We start from the raw sequence: 26,561 nt of genomic DNA, 5'->3' as shown, positions 1-26,561 counted from the left end.
CTTCACATGAGTTAAACTACTTCTGACTGTCATGCATAGCCCTCCATGGAAAGCAATGGTTTTAACCTGGAGTCAGTCTCCTTTAATGTAAGGGGCTTTGGGCAGGACAAGGGATCCCTTGGTATTCAGATAATATTGTTTTTCCTGATTAAAAAATAAGCAATGATGAATGTAAGATGAATGTATTGCCAGCTCTTAGATTTCCAGATGTGAGTCTGATTGGGGAGGCAGAACTCCAAACGGGCCGTTTATCCCTTTAAGGGACTGTCACCCATGCTTTCCTCTGTCAATGTGATGAGGTGGTGTAGCACGCTGTCTGTGAAGCTGCCTTTGAAATGTGTTCTGAAATGTCAGCTAGTCCAAAAAGCCAGAGATTGCTAACTGAAGCTGGGAACTGAAGTCAAGAAAAGCTAGAGCATCAAAAGTTGATAACCATGGTTTTAGGGCACTGAGAGTGCAATATTTTCAACAATGAGTCTAGAGCAGGCCTGGGCAAACTTCGGCCCTCTGGGTGTTTTGGACTACAACCCCCACAATACCTAATAGCCTACTGGCTGTTAGGAATGGTGGGAATTGTAGTCCAAAACACCTGGAGGGCCGAAGTTTGCCCAGGCCTGCTCTAGAGACTAGGGGTTCTCCTACGCTGAAGTATTAATGCAGTTTGAGACCACTTTAGATTCGGTCTGGTTATTTGTGGTGCTGATTCAGAAAATTGCATTGGATAGACCACATCAGCTCTAGTTTCTGATACAGAACATATGCCATCCAGTAGTCTCCATCTGCTCACCCACAGAAAACCATATTTAATAATCTAGAGCTGATGTGGTCTGTCCAATGCAATAGTCAGCTCTGCGAAATGGAGCAGAAGTAAAATAAATAAAGTAAAGAAGGATTGGTTGAGATTGTTTTTATGCTTTTAAAATTTTATGTTGTTTTAAGCTCTTGATTGTTTTATCCTGTTTTAAAATATGATGTACCGTGTTTCCCCGAAAATAAGACCTCCCCAAAGAATAAGACCTAGCAGGGGTTTGGGGGGATTGCCAAATATAAGGCCTCCCCTGAAAGTAAGACCTAGCAACTAAGGCTGCAGCAGAGTTCCATTGGGAAGCATGGCTGCAGGGCTAAAGCAGCACTCATACACACACCGGAGGGAGGGAGGGAAAGTGCTTGCTTTCTGTGCCTCCCTGGCTGGCCTTGCCTTGCCAGTCCCCCAGCCGTGGCTTGAAAAACCTTCAGTGGCTGCTGCTGCGCTGCCGTTTCTTCCTTCTCTCCGTCCTGGCCATGCTGCCTTCGCCCCCAAGACTTCTGATTGGCTCCTGGAGCCAGGGCAAGGGAGGGTGGGAGGGAAGGAAGAGGGCTTTCCACTTGTCCTGCTGCTTCTGCTCCTTAAAGGTACAGGACACATTGGGATTCTCCTCTCATCCTTATTCCTATCCTATGCCCTGAAACATTATTTTATACTATTATTCTATTGCCATATTATTATCATCATATTCTGTTACTATTATTATATCCCATTATTATATTATCCTATTAATATATTTTATATCATTATATTATATTTTTCTATTATTATTATTATATCATTATATTATTATTCTATTATATTTTCATATTATTATATTATTATTCTGTTATTATTATATTCCATTTTATATTATCCTATTAATATATTTTATATCATTATATTCTATATTATTATTCTATTATATTATCATATTATTATATCATTATTAGCATATTCTTTTATTATTATTATATTCCATTTTATATTATCCTATTAATATATTTTATATCATTCTATTCCATTCTATTATTCTATTATATTATCCTATTATTATTATATTATTATGCTATTCTGTTATTATATCCCATTATTATATTATCCTATTAATACCATATTATTATCATATTCTGTTATTATTATATCCTATTATTATATTATATAATTAATATATTGTATGTCATTATATTATTATTATATTATCATATTATTATTATAGTATATTATATTATTCATCATTCATGACTACATTGAAACTAGAATAGAGAGAAATCAGCATGGAAACCTTGTGAAACCTAAACTGCAAGAGGTACCATAGATTGTTGTACATGTAAATAATGGTAGTAACAAGAAATTCTTGATAGGATTCATAGTTTGTCTGGTTATGCTGGTTTGTGATGACAACTACTTTACAGTATATAATAAATGTTCATTTTGTTGTTCAACAATAAATGTGAGCTCTTCTTCATGGAAAAATAAGACATCCCCTGAAAATAAGACCTAGTGCATCTTTGGGAGCAAAAATTAATATAAGACCCTGTCTTATTTTTGGGGAAACAGGGTATGTGTTTATTTTATGATGTTGATTGGGCTTATCCCCATGTAAGCCCCCTTGGGGAGATGGAGGCAGGATACAAAAGAAAATTATTATTATTATTGTATGACACAGCAAAAAAAGATAGATATGCTGGATTTCATTTCACAAAATCACAAGTCGAACACTTCCCAAGTGTCTAGGACTGTTTGATGTATTTTCAGATGATGTGTGCAGATCCCAATAGGGTGGCCTTTTGCAGTTGGCAGATCATAATTTTGTCAATGTCTATTATTTCCAAATGCCGGCTGAGATCTTTTGGCACGGCACCCTGTGTGCCCATCACCACCAGGACCACCTGCACTGGTTTCTGCCAGAGTCTTTGAAGTTCAATCTTGAAGTGCTGATAGCGGTTGAGTTTTTCCTGTTGTTTTTCGTCAATGCGACTGTCACCTGGGATGGCAACATCAATGATCCAAACCTTTTTCTTTTCCACAACAGTGATGTTTGGTGTGTTGTGTTCCAGAACTTTGTCAGTCTGGATTCGGAAGTCCCACAGTATCTTTGTGTGCTCATTTTCCAATACTTTTGCAGGTTTGTGATCCCACCAGTTCTTTACTGCTGGAAGGTGGTACTTGAGACATAAGTTCCAATGAATCGTTTGGGCCACACAGTTGTGCCTCTGTTTGTAGTCTGTCTGTGCGATTTTCTTACAGCAGCTGAGGATATGCTCAATGGTTTCGTCTGTTTCCTTGCACAGTCTGCATTTTGGGTCATCAGCTGATTTTTCGATCTTGGCCTTAATTGCATTTGCATTTGTTCTGATGGCTTGCTCCTGGGCTGCAAGGATCAGGCCTTCTGTCTCCATCTTCAGGGTCCCATTCGTGAGCCAGAGCCAGGTCTTCTCCTTATGAGCTTTTCCTTCAATTTTGTCAAGGAACTTTCCATGCAATAATAATAATAATAATGTTCGCGGACTGGATTTCTGTTCTCACAGTCCACTGCTAGGCCGCGGCCCACATGTTGAGAACCACTGCAATTTTAAAGTTCAGTCTGTCTCCTGTAGAATTCTGGGATTTGTAGTTTAGTGAGACCCAGGACCTGTCCAGCAGAGCAGTTTAAAGGCCCCTTAAACTACAAGCCCCAGAATTCTGCAAGAGGCAGAAACTGGATTTAAAGTGGATTCATGCTCTAATGCAGGCATGGACAAACTTGGGCCCTCCAGGTGTTTTGGACTTCAACTCCCACAATTCCTACCGGCTGTTAGGAATTGTGGGAGTTGAAGTCCAAAACACCTGGAGGGCCCAAGTTTGCCCATGCCTGCTCTAATGTGATCATATGGAGAGACCTGTGCCTTCTGCAATCAGCCTTTTCCCAGCAGCTAGCACTAGCCTTGATGATTGACGACAGAGTGGTCATCCATTGCTGTCGTCATAAAACACCTTCTGGGGTTGACCTCGGCGTGGCTTCTGCTCATCCCAACGCTGAAGCCGGATCCCATGAACTTCCGAGGAAACATGCCATTCCCATGTCCACCGGGAAGATCAGCCTGGCCCTTTAAGCCCAGCTTGGAAGGGGGCGTGGCGAGTGCTGACGCCACGGGCGGGCCACTGTGAAGGAGGGGCGGGGTTAAGAGCCAAAGCCACGCCCCCGCTCGGTCCCGAGGAGGCCACGTGACGCCCTCTCGCCCCCGCGTCAGCTGACCTCTCAGCCGAAGCTGTGGTGGCAGCAGCGGCGGCGGCGCGATGGACTTCTTATTGGGCAACCCTTTCAGCAGTCCTGTGGGGCAGCGCATCGGTAAGCTCGCCAAAACTGGCCGGATCCCAAACCTATTTTTTTTAAGCCGCTCCCCAATCACGGTTCTCGCCTGTGTTTTCAGTTGCGATATCACCCCTCAACCAGGGAAAATTGGGGGTGGGCGGAGCTATGGTTTTGAGAAGGCGGTCTTAGGTCTGCGAGAGCCAATGGAAATTCGGAGTCCCTTTGATGGACAGCTCGCTGCTAATCAATAGGGAGCTTCCGAAGCGGCGGGTCTCTGTGGGTAGCCCTTCTAAACCAATCCTAGCAGACTGAGAGGAGCCATGGGGAAAGTTTGCTGATTTAAAGGAGCCGCGCCCTTTTAAGAGGGAGTGGGAGTGGCATGACCAACTTGTTCTCAAGAGGCTCCTGCAGATTTTTTTTAGAGAGTCTGCAGTTTGTCAGGAAAAAATCTATAGGGTTGCTGTGAGCTTTCCGGGCTGTATGTTTCGCCCGCATCTATGGCAGGCATCCTCAAAGGTTGTGAGGTATATTGGAAACTAGGCAAGGGAGGTTTATATACTGTGGAAGGTCCAGGGTGGGACTTGTCTGTTTGAGGTAAGTGTGAATGTTGCAATTGGCCAGCTTGATTAGCACTGAAAAGCCTTGCAGCTTCAAAGCCTGGCTGCTTACTGCCTAGGGGAATCCTTTGTTGGGAGGTGTTAGCTGGCCCTGATTGTTTCCTGTCCGGAATTCCCCTGTTTTCAGAGTGTTGTTCTTTATTTACTGTCCTGATTTTAGAATTTTTAAATAGTGGTAGCCAGATATGGTTTATTTTCATGGTTTCCTCCTTTCTGTTGAAATTGTCCACATGCTTGTGGATTTCAATGGCTTCTCTGTGTAGTCTGGCTACTCTGAAAATGGGAATTCCAGACATGAAACAATCAGGGCCAGCTAACGCCTCCCAACAAAGGATTCCCCCAGGCCTTGAAGCTACGAGGATTTTAATGCTAATCAAGGTGATTAAATGCAACATTAAATGCACTGGCCTCCAACAGACAATAGTTCTCTCTCCCACCCTGGACCTTCCACAGATATATAAACCTCCCTTGCCTAGTTTCCAACATACCTCACAGCCTGCCATAGATGTGGGCAAAACGTCAGAAGAGAATGCTTCTGGAACATGGCCATACAGCCTGGAAAATCACAGCAACCCAGTGACTCCAGCCATGAAAGCCTTCAACAACACAAAAATCCCTATATGTAACCAATTAGGACAACCTATATTCACTGTATCCATTTACAGTAGAGTCTCACTTATCCAAGCTAAACAGGCCGGCAGAAGCTTGGATAAGCGAATATCTAGGATAATAAGGAGGGATTAAGGAAAAGCCTATTAAACACCAAATTAGGTTATGGTTTTACAAATTAAGCACCAAAACATCATGTTATACAACAAATTTGACAGAAAAAGTAGTTCAATACGCAGTAATGTTATGTTTTAATTACTGTATTTACGCATTTAGCACCAAAATATCACAATATATTGAAAACATTGACTACAAAAATGGCTTGGATTATCCAGAGGCTTGGATAAGTGAGACTCTACTGTACTGAGAAGGCTAAAGCTCTGTGCTAATTTGCTTTTTTGAAGCTTTTATTGCATACTGGATAGAGCTATCATTATTACCTTGAGTACATCTATAATTATATAATTGGACATCACTTTAACTGCCATGGCTCAACGCTGTGGAATTTTGGGAGTTATAGTTTTACAAGAGCCTTCGCTTTCTCTGCCAAATGGTGCTGATGCCTCACCAAACTGCTACTCCCAGGATTCCATAGCGTTGAACCAGGCCGTTAAAGTGGTCCCAGACTGTATTAATTCTACACTGTAGATATAGGTAGAGCCATAAAGACCTCTGGAGGAGAGGATATATCTCGAGCATGGATAATGGAAACTGGATATTGGGCCCATAGATAAGGGGGGTCATACTGTATGGTGCTACGGGTTTGGTGTGGAAGACAGCCCATGGGACAGCACCATGAATTACTACACTGATGGTTAACCCAAATCCTAGTGCACTGAAGTCCTACAGTTGAGAGCTTGTTCCCTATAGCTGCTTTCTCAACCCAAACTAGGCAGTAGCTGAGACGTGAAGGAAGTAGTGTGCCGCAACAAGAGCTTTTTTGCCTACTAGTTAAACAGGCAAAGCTTCTTACCTTGTGTTCTCTCTTCAAAAAGAGCTCTCCTGGCTGAAAAAGCTTGCTGTTGAGCTCTCCAAAGGCCACGGGGTATTGGACAGAAGCTCTGATCCAGCAAGGCTTTTCTTGTTTCCCTAGATGCTAAAATAGAGGCTGTCAAGATCAGAAAGACCAGCCCAAAAACCCAGCCAAACATTCCTGGCCCTTCAAGAGATAAATACCTGTCCAGGTACAGGAGTGCAAGTTGCTTTTTAGTGGGAGAACAACTATAGTGAGGTGGGGTACACTTTTAGCAACCAAAGTAGGACACCTTATCTCCACTTTTGATTGAGTATTGCAACCCCACATGTCTTTCAGTTGATATTTCCTGAGGCTAGGGTTCATGATGATGAGGACAGTTCTGCTGAAGACGTGGAAGTTGACTTGCGGGGGGGGGGGGGGGCACATTTTTGCCTGAAACAAATTTGGGAACCAGAGCAGGGGAGTGAAGAGACATGTGCCTTAATTGTTTCACTTTCCCCATTAGTACTTTTAGATGCTACAACAATCAGTTGCTTTTAATACAGTTACCTCCAGTAAAGAATCACTGCCACTAAAGGCCCTGAGAAATTCCCATGGATACCAGACGCTAATGCATACCCGTGAAGCCAGTTGATTCCTGGGAGAATCTGCTGATACACATAGGAGATGTGCTACAGGTGGTATGGCTTTAGAGAACAACCTCGGTGTTTACATCAGAGCCGTTCTTTGCTGACTTTGTGATATTTTAGATAAAAGTATACCTTAGGTGTGCTTCTTCTGTAAAATAATTCCTTCCCCATTGCATCATTCTCCTGGCACATTTCATAGATTCACAGGAAGCTTTCCTTTCTGACTTTTTAACATATAATCCATGTAAAATTGGAAGAATTTCACAGCAGAGGATTACCCCTCCCCCAAATAAATAAGGCTTGTCAATATCAGTAAAATACTATGCCTTCAGTTTTGTATAGTTCTAAATGCCCTCATAAATTGGTGAATAACAGCTCTATACTTAAATCTATAATACATTTAAAGTTAACTTAGGTTTCCACTATGTAGCAGAAAGCTGTGGAATCCATCAATCAACATTCATGGATCTAATAACCTATTGGTGACTCAAGATTGACAGTTGGGATCACAAGATTAAATTGTATTTGTTGAGAGAACACTACAGCTACTACTTGGCCATCAAATATGTGCATTTGCTATTCCATGTAGACTTAGTAGACCTGTTTAAAGATTTTTTATTAAAGAAATACTCCATGTTGAGACATTCACACTTTCAGTTAATAACATTCTGCTGCCTTTTTTCCCTCCTCATTTCTTCTCCTGTATTTTTTCCCTTGGTAGAGAAAAATCTGTTAAAGAGGAAAGAGAGACTTATTGCATATTCCTTTTGATTGGTAGCACAAGGAGATGTCTTCTGGAAGCATCTTTCATTACTTTAAATTAAAGGAGGATATATACAATCCTTTAAGGCAGGGGTCCCCAAACTTTTTAAACAGGGGGCCAGTTCACAGTCCCTCAGACCGTTGGAGGGCTGGACTATAGTTTTAAAAAACTATGAACACTGCACATATTTTGAAGTTAAAAAAAAAACGGGAACAAATACAGCCTCAATGTTAATAATCATAATAAAAATAATAAAGAGGGTTGGAAGAGACCCCTTGGGCCATTTAGTCCAATCCCCTTCTGCCTTTGTGCACCAAAAGTACAAGCAAAGCACCCCTGCAGATGGCCACCCAGCCTCATTGTTGTTAATAATAATAATAATAATAATAATAATAATATACACCACACAGTCCTAAATGCTTGAGAGGTGTTTGACTTGTGATTTTGTTATACAAAATCCAGCATATATGTCTCATTTGCTGTGCCATACTGTGTCTTTGTGTCAATAATAATAATAATAACAATAAAGAGGGTTGGAAGAGACCCCTTGGGCCATTTAGTCCAGCCCTCTTCTGCCTTTGCGCACCAAAAGCACTACCAAAGCACCCCTTAATAATTAATAATTAATTAAATGATAATTAAAATACCATTATAAACAATCAAAGCTATGGAATGAGCGCACCAGGTGAGGGAGGAGGTGGGAAAGGCATGTGTCTTTCCCTCCTCCCTTGAGCTGCATGCGCCTTCCTCGGTGGAGGAGGGAGCTGCCACTGCAGGGGCCAGATAAATTGCTTCAATGGGCCACATGTGGCCCCCGGGCCATAGTTTGGGGACCCCTGCTTTAAGGCCTTTAGCGCACCCCTCATAAATCCCTATGTTTCCTCTCTTGGAAATCCTCACTGAGATCTGCATGGAGACTGAAGGGAAATCTTCTACTACTCAGTAATCCATGAGCCAGCATCACGTGTGGTCTTCAAGGTCCAAAAATTGTGAATGACCTTGGTGGAGTGACTGATTAATGAATGATTCATAACTTGAAAGTAGACTGAGAGTAGAATGGGATTATAGTCCTCTTCTTCGTCTGCTCACATCCTGATTATTTCATTCATGTACTATTATTTCACTAATTTTATGCACTGGGAATGTTGTTAGGAAATCGCTTACCCTACAGATCAAGTTACATTAGAGCAAGCTTGACATGATATATGAAACCTCAAGGTACCAACAAGCATATAATTTGAACTTTTGACACAGTCATTCTTTTCTACATGTAGAATTAAAAACAAGGATGCTTTTGAGCTCATGCTTAGCCTAAGAATGTATTTTCAGAGCCTGACTTGATCTCACAGATTCATACACAAATGTATTCCTAGTCCCCCTGCTACACACACACACATTTTATTTATTTGAGTAAACTTAGATTTTTAAAAAGTTAAATCATTGGAAAATCAGAAATGCCTGCTGATCAGCAGCAAATTATTTCAAGCTCTACTGTTGGAGCACAACCCCTGGTGTACAAGTGACTGACATACATTGTTTATGGCATTGTAATGAATGCCGATCAGCGTTTCACTGAAAACCGCTAATTTTTGCAAATTATATAATTAGTTGTTAGTACTGGGTATCAATAGTCCTCGATGTTCCATTCTGAGTTAATGAAATCTTTCTGCCATCTTTCTTTGTAATTTAAACAAGCACTTTAGTTTCAGAACATACCAGCAGCCTTTGACATCTAAAATAAACCTGACCAGCCTGTAAAACCTAACACTTCAGAGTTACGTGACACACCCTGGAGGCAGATTAATCCTGATCAGAACTAAGTTTGAAGTTTGCCAGAGATGCTCATGTGCCATCAGCTTGAAATTGTTCAGTTTGTTATTCACATGTATTCACTAGTGCTCCTTTTGATAATCTATACTTTGGAATGTCTGTTACAAAGTGAAATTTGGGCTGCTGTGCCTATTGTCTGGGTCACCCTTTCTGTGCAAATGCCACATTGAACTGGATTAGATTTCAGGAGGTGTGGATGGTTCTAATTACAGCTTCTGAAGTGGAGGCCAGCGTCTAGAACTTTCATGTGACCAATAAATAGCCTTTGTGCTCCTGGGGAAAAATCACCAAAAGAGTCAAATCCAGGATTGTGTTTGAAAAAAGAACTTTCAAAACATTGCAAACGCCATTCCATGGATTTATGAAAGTAAGGAGCCTTGTTTGAGAGGCTGGCAAAGATTAAAATTCTAGCTCTAAGAAGCAGCAGCCTTAAAATGTGCTCTTTAAAACATACAGTCACAGCGATACAAATAATACTGCAGAATAAGTTAGAATCTGGCTGGTGATTTTAATCCTTAGAATGATTAACTCTTCTAGGGAGGGAGGCAGTCTCCCTTTCTTCCTGTTACTGTTTTGCCTGCCCTCATATTTTGTTTCATTTATTAGGGGTGGCAATTTGCTAGTCAATCAATAGGATTGTGACTAGCATTCTTATAGCAATTCTTTGTTTGTAGATTTATTCCCAGTTGTCCCATGTGCTCCATCTGTCTCCTTACTTTTTTAACCTGTTAATGCTACTTCTGATGGAAGAATGAGAGCCTCGAAACCACCTACTTCTTTTATTTCTGCTTGCATATCAGCATCTCTTTCATTTATTTAGGGAAGCTCTATTATGAAAACCCTGAAGCTAGATTGTCAGGTGATGGATTGCTTCACCTACATGTGCAATTCTTCCTTCCCAAATGGCCATAACTGAATTTCAGTAATCTTGAAAATGGCATGTGACTCTTTTGATAGAACAGACAGTACATTTATTCAATAAATTGGATGACTGTATATAAGTCGACCTATACGCTTCGGGTCCAACCTATCTTCGAGATTACATCTATGAACCGCCATGGGCATTAAGATCTACCGGGGAGGCCCTCCTCTCGGTCCCACCTCCATCTCAAGTGCGGCTGGTGAAAGCGAGAAAGAAGGCCTTCTCAGTGGTGGCTCTGGAATTCTCTCCTGAGGGAGATCAGGTTAGCCCTCACTCTCCAAGCCTTCCATATATAATTGAAGACATGACTTTTCTGACAAGCCTTTGACCATACTTAGATTCTTTATGAATATATATGAAGACCTTCAGATTCTTTATCAAGTATTTTACAAGATTAAGTTTGACTACTGTTGTTTTTACCAGCACCAATTTCTGTATTTTACTATTTTTAATCAGGGGGCATTGTAAAGTTGTGATGTTTGTGTTGGCTGCTTATTCTTTTATGTTATTGTATCTGCACTTTTTGTATTTTGCATGTTGCAGTACTTTGTGAGGTGCCCCGAGTCCCTCTAGGACAGCGTTTCTCAACCTGGGGGTAGGGACCCCTGGGCGGGTTGTGAGGGGGGGGGGGTTCAGAGGGGTCGCCAAAAACTAGTATTTTCTGTTGGTCATCGGGGTTCTGTGTTGGAAGTTTGGCCCGATTCTATCAATGATAGGGTTCAAGGGGCTTTTTGAATGTAGGTGAACTATAGATCCCAGCAACTACAACTCCCAAATGTCAAGGTCTATGTTTCCCAAACTCCACCAGTGTTAAAATTTGGGCATATTGAGTATTTGTGCAAAGTTTGGTACAGATCCATCATTGTTTGAGTCCACAGTGCTCTCTAGATGTAGGTGAACTACAACTCCAAAACCAAGGTCAGTGCTCATCAAACCCTTCCAGTATTTCCTGTTGGTCATGGGAATTCTGTGTTCAATTCCATCATTGGTGGAGTTCAGAATGCTCTTTGATTGTAGGTTAACTATAATTCCCAGTAACTACAACTCCCAAATGACAAAATCAATCCACCCAACCCCACCAGTATTCAAATTTGAGCGTATCAGGTATTTGTGCCAAATTTGGTCCAGTAAATGAAAGCACATCCTGCATATCAGATATTTACATTATGATTCATAACAGTAGCAAAATTACATTTATGAAGTAGCAATGAAAATTATTTTATAGTTGGGGGTCACCACAACATGAGGAACTGTATTAAGGGGTCACGGCATTAGGAAGGTTGAGAACCACTGATCTAGAAGATGGTGGCAGGGTATAAATAAATTTATTTATTTATTTATTTATAAGTCAAAGGCAGATTTTGGGACCAGAAAATTTATTTATTTATTTATTTGCTACATTTAAATCCTGCCCTTCTCACCCCAAAGGGGACTCAGAGTGGGTTACAAATTAAATTTACATACAATATTATATTATTAGCATAGCACAATACTGGTATTAAATTACTATATTGTACTATATCAATATATTGTAATATTATTAGCAATATTACATGTAATATATAATATATCATTAATATCATTATATGGTATTATTAGTATTATATTGTATTACAATATGGATTTTGATATGGCCAAAGGGTAAGTTGAGGGTCATTCCATGGAGAGGGGAAACACCAATGCTGCCCTTGGCCGTGCCAGCCCTTTCTGTGGCCACACATTGAAAAAAGCCAGAAGCTGTGCCACAGAAGAAAGAGTAGAAGGGGTTGGTGCTTCTTTTAAGCTTTCCCAGGATTAACTAAGCTCTTGCCTTTTGCTTGGAGAAGGGGATAGTTACTTCGTTAATAAGCTAAAGCAAAATACTCACTTTGACAAATGAATAAGTCAGCTCAAGTTTTTTGGGTTGATTTTTTTACTAAAATTTCTAGACTTATACATGAATACATAGGGTAGTGACAGTAATATGAGTTCTGTGAGAATCTGAAAGACTTGATGGGTTGGATATTCACTTTTCCTGTCCTGCCACTTTAGCATCTACATACACCTCTCCTATGTAGAAGAATGACCACCTCCAGTGGACCAGGCACTCTGTTTTCAAAGACAACTTGTTTTGCTCCATCACATTCTATTACCCCTAGAACCAAATGATATTTAGCATTAGTACAACCCATTTGAAAATTTGAAATTATTGAGCTGCACATTCATTACCTCAGTAATTCTTGCAACAAACCTATAAGGCAAAGGACAATTTTATTAGCTCAGTTTTAGAAGCAGGACACTGGCTGGAATAGTCTGTGGTCCCATAGTGAGTTCATAATGAAGTTCAAGTTGTACTGAGAATTCTCTGACTCAGCCCCCCATTGTAAAATCTGTCTTGTGTTTGAGATGCAAACTATGTGCCTCTCATGTTGACCTTGCAAGCTAGAATAGGTAGAGTATCATTTGTCCTCCAATGAATATATGTTTTTATTACAGTAGTCTCCATGTTTGAAATACATTATCAACAATCATTCTGTAGTATTCAAGTGTGCACACTTCATTGATTGAACAGTTTGAATTTTGTTTTTCTGCTTTTAGAACACAACATACTATTCCTTCTTTTATATTGTCAGGTGGTTGTGACACTGTCCTTGGACTTTTCCCCCAATTTATTTCCTTTCCCAGTTACTTTCCTCCTCTTTTGACTTCTGGTTAAATCCTGTGTACATCAAAAATACTTTGGCCAAAGCTGTTGGCCAAAGTGAACGTAGATTTCCATGTCAACGGATGAATAGACTTTTTCTATTACATTGTAAAATTTTGAGGAGGTATAATTTCCCCCCCTTTATAACCCAGTCTCTTCCCCAGGCAGAGAGAAGTATGTGCACAGGTTTATTTTCATTCCTTTCTGTAAAGTAAATGTTTTGGGACCTTGATGAGATATCTCTTTTTATTGGAACAGAGATTAGAGTAGTTGCCATAAAAATCCAGACCGAGAGTATATGATATAAAAACGGAGCTGGTCCTTCCAGTAAATCAACTGAAACAACCTCCTCAAACAGCAAATCCTGGAGGCAGCAGTGGCAGTGATCTAGGCATTCTGTTGGCATCCTCTAGCCATTCCTTCAGCTCCCTCACTAGCATCCCCAAAATTAGCTTGCTACCCTCAGGTTTGGTAGAGAACCCTAACATTAAATTTCTAATTCAGCTGGCATCAGCACATGAAATGCCAACTTGTCCCTTTCCTCAAGCAACTGAATTATGTTGCGTTTTGCATCTTTAAAAATATTATTTTCATTCTTCATTCTTTTATGGTGATAGTTTAAAATTATGGTTTTAGCCTTACTGTTATTTTCCTTACCCTCTCCGGAAAAGGGTGAGGTATAATTGTTTTCAATAATAAAATTAAGCAATGGCAGGTCCTCCACCCAATCCCTTTTCTAAGCCTGCCAAAATTCAACTGAGAAAGCTTTTCCTGGCACTTATAGCACAGTGATGGGGAAAGTTTAAGAGTGCAGGTTTTCAATAAAATCTTGTTAGCTTTTATAACTCCACGGGACACTTGGTTGTTTTACTACTTCTGCTGCTGTCAAGATATTCATTTTCCCTTCATGCACTGGAACGCCTCCTGCCACGACTTATTTACCTCACTTGCCACCAGTTTTTGAGGCTGAGCTGATTATAGGGCGGATGCACTGGGAACTGGTAATAACAGCTTGTTTCCCACTCTGTCCTAAGTCACATCATAACAAATACAGGCACCAGGAGAGGAGAACTTCTATCCACTCAGAACTGACAATCTAAGCCCTCTAGATTTTATTGAACTACAACTCCCAGCACTCCTCATCTTTGGCTAGAACTTCAGGGACTGCATAGTTCAGGTGCATCTGGACAACTGCACAGTTCCCACTCCTGCTATGTAGGATATCTTTCTTCCCATTCCCTCCTTTGAAGAACCTTCTATAATGAAAGTAGGTAATATCTGGGCCTCCTGAGGTCCTGGATTTCAGTTTCCATCAGCTTTACCCATCATGGCTAATAAAGTTGAGGGCCTGATATTCTCAGTCCTGTTTTATAAATAGGTATCATTTTTTTTGCTGGGCCTGGAGATTTTGGTCCTTGTTCTACCACAATAATTGTGGTAGAAATAACTGAACAAGATTTTGCTTTATTAAAATAGCTGAGAATTTTCCATCTTAGGTGAGGCAACAGTCTGTATGACGAAAGAATCTACAACAAACAAGATCCATATAAAAACAAAATACACTAGATTCCCTTTTTCCTCTCCTCCTTACATACTTCTGATGGGGAACTTCTGTGGCATTTTAAACACCCAGTGTCTGGGATCAAAAGGATAAGAAGGAAAGGACCAACTTATCTGATCCTCTCCAAATGTTCCTCAAAACTCACAAACAGGTAAATGGAGATTCTCATTCCCCCAGTCTTTGTCTTTATAATCTGATCTCTGAACATGGAGATACTTCTAAGTGCCAGCATAATAGCAATCCGGCACTTACCTGGAATGCCTTATTCAATTCTCTATCTAACTCAGTTAGTGTCTTCCTTCCTTCTCTCACTGGTATTGTGCTGTGCTGCAAGGAAATTCCTTACACTGCCCAGAGATGAGTGTGTGGGCGGTGGCATAAAGAAAGAGCTATAATTGGGTTATCTGGTCAACTATAGCACTTGTCACAACGCAGATTTGCTACAGCTAATTAGAAGTTACTGGCCTAAGAAGGAAATTGTGAGCCCTCCAGATGTTGTTAAACTAAAGTTCCCTCCAAACTTCACCATTGATTATGCTGGATCAGTCTCAGGAAAGTAGCAATCAGGCAACAACATCTCAAGGGCCACACAATTCCCGCAACCATTTGGCCGTATGAAGGAGGGGACCTTGTTCTCTAACCTGAAGTTCATCGGCTTTTAGTGTATACAGCTGCACAGGTCACTGATGTCACAACTTACCTGGTTATGAGTTCCTCTGACAATGAAGTGACTGTCTTTAAATCCACTGTTTGAATTAAATGTAATATTCTCAGGCATTAAGTGTATATTTGGAATCGTTGCTTTGCTTCCAGTCTCAGCCCCAGTATCTGCCGCTGTCTTTCTTGCTTCAAAAGCAAAGCTAAGGTCCATAGTGATTATTATGGTTGTTCTTTTTCCTTTTCCCCTCCAGAGAAAGCTACCGATGGCGCCCTGCAGAGTGAAGACTGGGCTCTCAACATGGAGATCTGTGACATCATTAATGAGACAGAAGAAGGGTGAGGAAGTTCTGTTGAAATGTTGAGTGGTATTGCTCATCTCTTAGGGTGTGCTCATTGTTTCACTTGCTCCAGCCTACCCTGTGGTGCATGGCTGCGGTGCATGAGACTTCCAAAATGCTGACAGGCACACCCTGTTCAGGAAGAGTTCTCTGTGCATAGGGAGGCAGTGGATGTTGTTATGCATAAGAGCCCGCCCCTGGGTCCCTTGACACTTTCAGAAGAGAATATTGCTACAGTGTGTTACTGGAAATCTGCTTTTATACTGTCAGCTGCCAAATGCACCATTAGCCATAGTTTTTGTGTGACAAAGGAATAAAATCAATCTGATTTCCCTTGATTTTTTAAAATTTAAGATCTCTTTTGCAGGCAGTCTCCAAGTTACATACAAGATAGGCTCTGTAGGTTCATTCTTACATTGAGTTTGTATGTAAGTCCTAACAGGCCCAGCGTGTTCTGCTGTCCTTGAAAACAAAAATGTTATAACACCAAAGCTTCCATCAATTGAAAGGAAAACCAGAGAAACAGATAGCCCTTCCCTCATGGAACCTCTCCTCTTTATCCCACCTCAGTTTCCTTGTGTGTATCTGTATTATAGAATGAATGCAGCTTGACACCACTTTAATTGCCCTGGCACAATGCTATGGAATTCGGGGAGTTGTAGTTTTACAAGGCCTTTAACCTTCTCTGCTGCCTCACCAAACTACAAATCCCAGGATTGCATAGCATTGGGCCATGGCAATTAAGGAGGTGTCAGACACAAAGGAAAGGGAATGGGGAGGAAAGATCCGGGCACAGATCAAAGTAAGGAGTGGGGAAAGAGTGAAGCATGGAGCAAAGGAAAGGATTGGAGAGATACAGATACACTTTGGTTCAGCACTAAGATTTTGTGGCAGGGAGAGCGGGGAGAGGCTCATTCGTAACTACGAGTTGTATATAAGTCGGATATTCATAATTTGAGAACTGCCTGTATTCTTTTATTTTAAAACATAACTTGCTTTGATGTATTCCTTTTTTTTAGTAACCCCCATTTTTCCTCTCCATTTCCTTTTTTCTCTCTGTCTCTCCATTTTTTCTTCTTCCTGGGAGTTTACTATTTTTCCAGTTGGTGATTGAAGATCTCAAGAATTTTGGCTGGCCCTTCTGTGCTTTCTGATTTTATTTATTTACAGCTAGGGCATTGCTCTCAAGTGCATTTGTAGTACAATAAAATCAAAGAAAGTATTGGGGAGAAAAGTACCACCTTGTCAATTTCATTCTTTCTTTGTACTGTTTCCCCATAAGTGTGCCAAGATAACACATGCTGGGCAAAGTAGTGTAGAGACAATCAGACATCTGATGAATGCCAACCCATCCTGGATCCTATAAATAACTATTTGTGGGTTTGTTGGTGACCTCAGTAAGGGCAAGAACAGCATGTAATTACAGTGGTGGAATGCAAAGCAGTGGTTTTGTGTTCCTGCAATTAAGGGAAACTATGTACCACTTTTCATTCTTGCAAATTCCGCAGGGTTTTTCCCTCCATTTCTGATTATTGTGTCTCATCTTTGTCTTCCTAGGTCATACATATCTTGCAAGCATGTCCCCAATATAGTCAAGCATCATATCCTCCTTCCCCCTTAAACACCCCTCAGTGTCACTTTCATGGCTTCAGAATTCCATCAGTTCTCATAATTACTTGCTATAGTAGATGATGACTAACATTCTGCCTGTGGCCTTAGAGACTTACTGATCTCTATATTTGCCAGCCCAAAACTGGTTGTAATGGTAAAAGAAGTGCATTAGACTAAATCATCTGGTTTATAAAAAGTATGGGCCATAATAATAAATGTTGTAGTCTTTAAGGTGCTGCAAGACTCTATAGTTATTGAAACATATATTGTCAAGCATCTTGCATTTTAGAAGAATCAGATTTTGTTATGGCTAGTACTTATATTCAAAGCCAGATCCACGTGTGAATGCATCACTAGGAAAACACTATCTTTGTTTCTTGCACACACCAATCAGTTCCATGACACATTTTCCAACTGTCACCAAGCACATGTAAAATGTATAGCCTCATAGTAAGGCTGCAACCTTCTCCCATTATCCTGGCTTTGATTCTTATTCTCTTCTTTGAAATATATGGGTTGAGTATCCCTTATCCAAAATGCTTGAGATCAGAAGGTTATTTGGAATTTTTTCTGTGTTTTCATATGCGTACATAATGAAAAATCATTGAGATGAGACCTAAATCTAAGCACAAATATAACTTCTGTACACCTTATAATGTTGTGTTTGAAACAAAGGTAGTGTACATTGAACCACCAGATAGTAAAAGTGCCATTATCTCAGCCACTATTTGGACAAATTAGAATTTTGGAATATTTCAGAATTCTGGATAAGAGATGTTCAGCCTACATTCTGCATTTTTCCCCTAACACACATTCTTTGGCCATCCAGGAAGTGTATAATGTTTTAAAAACCAAGAACATAATGTCTTACATATCCTACTTTCTTAATTCTCTATCTTATCACAGCAACAGGTAGCAGGTATATGTTCCGCTTGTAAAGATACTGGTGGAGAAGCTCTGAATTTGATTTTCTGGTGGGGCTAAGATTTTTTTTCTTTTGTGGGTAGATTTAGTTTATTCTGTCCTATATGTACCTAATATTTGGGCATACTTTGCATATAAACCTTTCCTCTCACCCCAGCCATGCAGTACCACAATATTTGACTGAGGCATAATTAAGATGCATTCATAAAAATATGTTTTTCTCCATATGTTCAGCTTATCTGTGTTTCTGTTTCGGTTTGTCTTGCTCATCGGGCTTCCTGTTCTTACTGCCTATTCGGTACTGTTCCATTATCCGGGCGGAGGCCACAAGGGGGCACTAGAGAGAGATGGATAATCCATTTTACAGGGGTGGAGGGTGGGTTGAAGGAGGAAAATTTCCCCCTGTTTTCCTGTTATTCCCCCCACCCATGTCCCTGTTGTGGAAACAGTCCTCGTTTATGACATGGGAAGTGGGGAGGGGAATAACCAGCGAAACGAGAGAAATTGTCTTCTTCTTTTAGCGCCACCCCTGTAAAATTGACTATTCTTCTCTTTCTAGAACTTTCTTGTGGCCTCCACCCAGAAAATGCCACAGTACCGCCTGTTCTTTTGTCCCTAATTGTAAGACACTTTGAATTCCATGACAAGAAAAAGGCAGTATACTAATAAGATAAATTAAAGCATATTAAGATAGTGGGGAGGAAATTGCTGCTAGTGATATTGTGAGGAAGGGTTAGCTGAACTCACATGGCTTGCTGGGCAGTTCTGTGATTCCCAAGTATCTGAGGAATAAGGATAATTGAGTATTACTTATTGTAATACAGCAGATGTACGCCATGTCTGTGTTATGTTGTGATTCTTCCTTTGATCTTGCTTCTCTTGGTTTTAGGCCAAAAGATGCCTTCCGAGCCATAAAGAAAAGGATTTCGGGGAACAAGAACTTCCATGAGGTGATGCTGGCTTTAACAGTGAGTACGATGCCCATTTTCTTACGACAAAGCTTTTTCCAATCCTTTATTTCTTAGTATCTGTTGGCTATTAGGAGGCTAGCAGGAGTATTCTAGAAACTGTCTGCATCAAAGACATCTCTGGAAAAAATTTGAGATCACTAAACTGGAATTTTAAGTCTTAGATTCAATAGTGGGAAAGCCGTCAATGTCAGGTATGCCGTGAATGTTTGGTTGAGCAGAAAATACAATAGGCTGTCCACTTTGGTGGTGGTTAGAGAAGGAGGGTTTCTGCAAAAGTGAAAAAACCATGAATAAAAAAAACACTATTTTTTTTTACACAAGAGAACACTTCTAGTAATCTCTAGTTTTTAAGGGCAATTCTGCTAGATGTTGATGATGGAAATCAGCCCAGAGGGCCAGACATTTCTAAATCAAAACCACGAATAATCAAATCTGCAGGAGTTAAACCAATATTAAACCAATTTCATAGCAGTTTCATTGACCAGCTTCAGTAGGCCCATATCTCTGTGATTGCCTTCTGGATCTTTTGCCAATGTTGCAGAAGGGTTTGTTAGTAAGTGTTCGTTGCTAAACTGCAATTTTATCTTGTGGCAAGGAAAGAGGAAGGAAGGGAGTAGAGGAAGCCTAAAGCACCAATATCTTGTCTGTTCTTCAGGTTCTTGAAACATGTGTCAAAAACTGTGGCCACCGCTTCCATGTTCTGGTCGCTACCCAGGATTTTGTAGAGGGTGTGTTAGTGCGAATTATCCTCCCCAAGAACAATCCTCCCACCATTGTGCATGACAAAGTGCTGACTCTTATACAGGTGAGTACAGGAGGGAAGCTGCACAAGGTAACACAACTGTGGGAAATTTCTCGTTTGGCAAGTAATTAATGAAACAGAAGGGAACAAAGAAATGGAATTTAAATCAAGTACCGCAGGTACCATTTTGTGTATGAAGATTTTGACAAATGTGTCTGTTCTCAGAGGACTGCCAGCATAGATCACACTGATAAGGATAGAGAAAGCAGACTATTTGTTTATACTTGGGCCATGCCACTGTTGTTCAAGATGGCTGCAGCTGGTGTTAGGGTATTCTTGATAAGAAGGTTTGCCATTGGCTTGCTCTAGGCTGAGGGAGTATAATTTACTCAAAGTTACCTAATGGGTTTCCGTGAGTGAGGCAGGATTGAAATGCTGTTCTCTTGGAGGCCTAGTCCAAGACTTGAACCATGATACTATGTTGGCTCTCTAGACTTTGTGATACGCCCAGGTTGTTTTCAGGGCTGTACCCTCCAAATGAGTTTTAAAAAATAAGAATTTTAACTCTGTGCAAGTCAGACTTTCTCCCAAGGAAAGTTTAACTTTTTCAACTGTTATATGCTATGCAAATGAGCTCAGCTTACAAAACTCTCCTTTTGAACCATGCTTTCTGCTATGTTTGCTGTTGCGTATAATTCATTTAGGTGTTGCTAACAATGGAGCAGGGCATGAAATTAGGCAAGGTACTAAAGACCTCCTTTCAACTTCTAAAAATCTTATTTAGCCACTCTTTTAGCTATTAATGTTTCTTTTGGCATAGTTTATGTACAAGGGCTAGACATGCATCTTTAAAGTAAAACAAGTTTTCATCTAATTTCGCATATCATGCTTTCTCTTAATTCATTCAAACTAAAACTTAACAAATATGCATTATTATAATAATGGGAAATTACGTTTTTCTTCCCTCATCTTCCAGTCTTGGGCTGATGCCTTCCGTAGTACACCAGACCTGACAGGAGTTGTAGCTGTTTATGAGGACCTGAGAAGAAAAGGTTTAGAGTTTCCCATGACTGACCTGGATATGCTGTCCCCCATCCATACACCACAGAGGGTGAGAATAAATCTTTTTCACTATAAGGTTCTTTTTAAAATCAGTGGCTGTTGAACAGGTGTAACAGAAAAGGTGAAGTGCTAGAGATAAGAGTATGTGCCTACAGTAGAAAAAAATTAACTGAGATTTCGGTGACTGTAATTAATATAATCTATAAAATATAATCTATAAAATGTGGAGGAGCCCCGGTGGCGAAGTGTGTTAAAGCGCTGAGCTGCTGAACTTGCAGACCGAAAGGTCCCAGGTTCAAATCCCGGGAGCGGAATGAGCACCCGCTGTTAGCCCCAGCTCCTGCCAACCTAGCAGTTCGAAAACATGCAAATGTGAGTAGATCAATAGGTACCGCTCCGGCGGGAAGGTAACGGTGCTCCATGCAGTCATGCTGGCCACATGACCTTGGAGGTGTCTACGGACAACGCCGGCTCTTCGGCTTAGAGTCAGCCATGACTGGACTTAACGTCAGGGGAAAACCTTTACCTTACTATAAAATGCAATTTTCCGAGAATTTTGCATTCAAAAATAATAAGGGTTATTTTCCTACAGCATTTGATAATAATTTTTTCATTTTTAGCGGTTAAATTAGGTGCCTTGGCTTATATTCTGATCGGCTTATACTCAAGTATATGCGGTATATGCAAAAGGGATAACCCAATGTAGTTTACCTTTGAAGAACTAGTGATATCCCTAGTTACACACCCAATTGCACTAGTAGTTGTGCATGCAATAGTGTGCCTGAGGATCACAAGAACAAGCACATTATTACTGTACAACTGGGGAAAAAGCATAACTCTGTGGATCATTTTCCTTTGCTAATGTTACATTGGATTTAGGCCAATGTTATGGATTAGTTTCCTTTTTTTAAAATTCAAACGGATATTACTTATGATAAATAGATAAGCTCTTTACAGAAAAGTTGATTGGCATTAACATGGGGAAGGAAAAGTGCTTGAGGTAGCAAATCAATATGGATTAAAAGATCCTTTTAAAAGCATTGAGGGTCTTTTTAGATAAACAAAAAATGATAAATAAGGGCAAATTTTGATGAGAGAGAGTCTAGATAGAACATTCCTGGATGAAACTTTAATTTTGAATGAGTACAGATTTCTTGTGTCTTTTTTACTCTTTCTATGGATTCCTGTCTTAGACTGTCTATACCCCAGAATCCTCGTCAGACGTGAATTTACCAGCAGCAGATTCTCCTCAAGTAATAGAGTCCATCCTGCATCCTGTGTCCCTTCCAGGAACTCCAGGAGTTGCCCCTGATGCCCCCATCACACCTACACCAGATCAGGTAAGAGGAACTTTGCCTAGTGGTTATGTTGGAAGGTATTTTGCCTGAAATTTTCTATAATTAGTGAGCCAATCAGTTTCTCACTTTTAATTGGGATTGCCATGCAGATGAACAACATTAGTTATTTCCAGATGGTAAGTCCTAGAGTTGCCTCTGACACATATGCAAAACAGAGATCCCGCTTGCCTCAATCTGTTGAGATATGAAATGGCCATGCAGGCTGTGAAAATCTGGCTGGCCTAGAACTTCAATCAAATTCTTAGAGTGAGAAGTTCCCTGGGTTTTTTTTAACCTCTGAAATCAGTGTTCAGAAAGAATCCTGTCAGTGCAAAGACCAGTCAATACATTAATGCTTGCTTAGTCTGCAGTGGAGAGGCAAAGCAATTCTAGAATGGTCATTGAGCACTCTTAATATCAATTTTATTGCATCTTGCGTGGGGCTCAAATTGAAAGAGTGCCTTGTCTAAGGCCATTTAGATAAGGTCATACATCTGAAGTGATGACCTCCTGGCACTCTCTTTTAGCCCCTATGCTATAGTCTTTGCTGTGACATGCCACCTCATTAAACAGATTTTTTTCCCCATCCTAGAGTGCAGGGCTACTTCTGGTGGGGTTCCGTTGAGCTCCATGCTGGCAGCATGCTGGCAGTGCAGTAAGAGGGAGTCAGGGACAGTACAAGAGGAAGCCAGGGACAGTGCGGAAACATTGAGGGATGGCAACCCAAAACCAACCACAGAAAGGGGACAAAGCTGGACACTGCCCCATGGTTTCCCCCACTGTCCCCAGGCTTCTAGACCTCCTTGTGATGAGATCCATAAAGTCTGGACCAGACCACAGAGAACTAGATTTAAATTTCTACTTAGTGACAAAAATCTTTTGGCCCGATTTCCAGTTGCCCATTCAACCATGTAGACTAAACTTGTTTCAATACATTTTATTTATTGTAAATGATTTGACTCCAAATGCAGCAGTTCTTCCGAAATAGAGGAACTTAAGAAGGACTTTGAACCTTAGGATCAGTAGGCAAGGCATATTTCAAATCATACTGCTAATTTGAAAGTCCATACGATGAGAAAGGGGAAACCGAGGAAGCCCCAGTCAGCCAAAAGATTGTAATGAAAAATACATTAGCAAGCATGTGCTTTACTTTCTGTAAGATTTTATTGATTAAGATCCCCACGCCACAAGTTAAAGAATCATACATAGTAAAATAGAGACTGTCTGAAATCTGTCTGAAATCCTGTCTGAAATCCTGGGGAAAAATAGAGTATACTGGGCTAAATGAACTGGTGGTCTCACAATATGTAAACTGACATTATATGCCCTTCTTTGGTACTTGGAAGCCCATCTGGACTTCATGCCTGTTTTCTTTCAGATTGGGAAACTACGCAGTGAGCTAGAAGTAGTGAGTGGAAATATGAAAGTGATGTCTGAAATGCTAACTGAGCTCGTGCCAGGAAAAGCTGAACCCTCTGATTTTGAGCTGCTCCAGGTAAGAAGTGGCTGGAATTTAAGTATTCTGTTTGTCCCATGAACAGGAACATAATTTGGTTCAGCCCAAAAATAGCAGAGTTGGACTTAGTTTCCCATGGCTAATAGGAATGGATTTTTAGTTCCAGCTGCTTATTAGTTGTCATTTCTTAACAGTTTCCGTGGTCTGGGTCTCACAATGTACATTCTTTTGCCATGGGTAGGAACTGAACCGGACGTGTAAAGCAATGCAGCAGCGTGTGCTGGAACTGATTCCCCGCATCCTCAATGAACAGCTAACAGAGGAGCTGCTCATTGTCAATGACAATCTCAACAACATTTTTATACGTCATGAACGGTATTCCTAAGTCACTTCCCCTTTCCCCTGCTTTTTCCCTCTCCCTCTCCCAAGCAGAGCAGCTCACCACATTACTCTGAAGTTAATCTCTGTCTTTCTTATAGGTTTGAACGACTTCATACCGGACAGCCAGCAAAAGTAAGTTGAGGATTTAACACAGTTTGGTTGCTGTTATTGATTAGCAGACTATGGTAGAATGGTCAAATGCTACAAGAAACACTTTTGGGCTATGGGTGTGGTTGATCCATATATCTGACACTGAGCTTGAAGGCAGTCATTCCATTACACAAGGGAAGAGGAAGATGCAGTCTGTAAGCTACCTTTACGCACTCACACCTCATGTTTTGAGTCCCCAAAGCCATTCACCAATCTCCCAATTTTGGGGCCAGAACGTCAGCTCCTTCTCATCTGTCCAGAATACTCCTTGAAAGGGTAAATATAATTTTCAGCCATCTCCCAGCCAAAATGGTAACTGAAAACAACATCTTTTTGAGTCACCATTAGGCCAGAAAATGGCTGACGAACACAAAGTATCTCTGGGCACCACTGGGGAAGTGCAGGCCATAGAAAGGATTAGTTAGTTGGGAAGTTGGATTCATGTTCAGTTCCCTACTTAATAGATGAGAGATTGAGTTAATTTGTCAGGATGAGTCATGTACTTTTGATCACTTTTGATATAATGGGGGTGTCTTAACTTCAGATGCACTAAATTCAAAAGTGGCTGTTAACTACAGGACAAACTTAGCTCTTCTGGCTCCTCAGGCTGTATATTTTTGGCTAAGCTAGTGATATTATATGTATTATATATAACACGTATTATGTGATATCTGTATAAACCTAGTGATGTTATGTGTATGAATTTTATGCAAAACTAATGATATTATATATGAATGTTAATCAGATGTAATTATTGTCGTTCTGTGTTGTTGATGTCAAGCAGAATGCCAGGGGAAATGGCTGTGTTGGAACCCCATTGACTTTATATTACAGAGGTGGACTATCTGTAGAACACTAAGGGGTTGCATTACCCTCCACCCCTGGAAACTTAGGAAGGCTACAACCCCTAACTGCACTTGCTCTGGCAAAAAAAAATGACCCTGAACATATGAGAGGGACATGAGAAGACATTCCCAACTTTTTAGGCCTTCCTGGACTATTTTGTATTCAGGAGAGGCTCTTATATTAACAACAGGAAGTAAGCAGAATTTGCTTCTTGTTCACTTTTTGTTTCAAAAAAAGTCTCTCTTGAGAAGCCCCCAAACATGTTGGAAATGCACCCTAGAAGACATTTATGGTTTAAAGGGGTTTTTGAAAACGTTTGCAAAAAATCATTTTTGATTTCCAGATGGGGTCCTGGAGACCTTCAGATGTGCTAAAATTGCAGTCCACACTCCCTTGAAATCATAGTCACTTTGGAGAAAGATCAATACTCCAGGGGGCTAGAAATGACCCACAAGCCACAATTTGCCTACCCCGATATAGTTGGACTTTGTTTTAAGCTTGCAAGTCCTACTGATTTTAGTGTTGCTGCAGGCAAAGCTGCTCCTCCTCTTCCTATAATGCTCTTAGATAATCAGTTAAAATGTTAATAAAATTAATGGTACTTACCTAAATAGCCACGTGTAGTTGCAGTGTCTTTAATGTAGTGGCCTTTACCATTGTACTACTTATTTTCTAGGCATTTGAGTGATGGGTAATGTTTTACAGTTTTCAAAGTATTAAACTATCAGACTGAAGCATGCTTGGGCAGAAATGCCACAATCATTGACAACAGCAAGTAAATGTTCTCTTTAAAGCAGGAAAACACTGCAGAAAATGCCAGCAATTTAATTGACATGGGACCTAGTGCTACAACAGCAGAAAAAGAGCCAGAAGCCACCAACACACTCTCATCTCAGCTTGCAGGAATGAGTGAGTAACCTGACAGCCCTGTGCTGTGCATTTCTTTGTCTCCCTAACCCCATAACTGTCTGGTCTCCAGCCTTTCTGACTCCAGTCTCTGTATCTTTCATTCTTCCATTCCCTTGCTTTAAGAAGTGTAAAATTCTGAAACATAAAGTAGTAGTATTAATCCTGTAAAACTAGCATATACATACAGATTGTTGAATATCATTAGCTATTGATTACAATGTGAATCCGTGTTGTTGTCTGTGTCTGCCTGTGTGTATACGCACAGCTGTTCATATCAATATCCTCACCGAGCATGAGTTAAATCCAGTTAGAAAACTTTCAGAACAGTCTCTTGTTATATCATGGTACAGTAGAGTCTCACTTATCCAAGCCTCACTTATCCAAGTTTCTGGATTATCCAAGCCATTTTTGTTGTCAATATATTGTAATATTTTGGTGCTAAATTCGTAAATACAGTAATTACAACATAACATTACTGCGTATTGAACTGCTCTTTCTGTCAAAT

General features: G+C 40.5%; 1 protein-coding gene across 3 annotated transcripts in view; it reads left to right on the top strand.

Annotated features, from left to right (window-relative positions):
- Positions 1-3,879: 3,879 nt before the first annotated feature.
- The window catches only part of tom1 (target of myb1 membrane trafficking protein), a 37,177-nt gene continuing 14,495 nt past the window's right edge, over positions 3,880-26,561 (top strand). The window contains exons 1-10 of one of the 3 annotated variants that reach the window (XM_062983006.1): positions 3,880-4,115; positions 15,581-15,665; positions 19,092-19,170; positions 19,829-19,978; positions 20,892-21,026; positions 22,171-22,317; positions 23,693-23,809; positions 24,012-24,145; positions 24,250-24,283; positions 25,945-26,056. In XM_062983006.1, the coding sequence (XP_062839076.1) occupies positions 4,064-4,115; positions 15,581-15,665; positions 19,092-19,170; positions 19,829-19,978; positions 20,892-21,026; positions 22,171-22,317; positions 23,693-23,809; positions 24,012-24,145; positions 24,250-24,283; positions 25,945-26,056 (1,045 nt within the window). In that variant the 5' untranslated portion in view covers positions 3,880-4,063. Of the gene's footprint in view, positions 4,116-15,580; positions 15,666-19,091; positions 19,171-19,828; positions 19,979-20,891; positions 21,027-22,170; positions 22,318-23,692; positions 23,810-24,011; positions 24,146-24,249; positions 24,284-25,941; positions 26,057-26,561 lie in introns of all 3 variants that reach the window. The other 2 variants (XM_062983005.1, XM_062983007.1) reach the window with 2 other exon arrangements.

This window comes from Anolis carolinensis, chromosome 5 (genome assembly GCF_035594765.1).
Source record: "Anolis carolinensis isolate JA03-04 chromosome 5, rAnoCar3.1.pri, whole genome shotgun sequence".
In the NCBI taxonomy this organism is placed as follows: Eukaryota; Metazoa; Chordata; class Lepidosauria; order Squamata; family Dactyloidae; genus Anolis; species Anolis carolinensis.
Note: the sequence above shows the minus strand (reverse complement) of the source record. Positions and strands in the feature narration are given on the sequence as shown.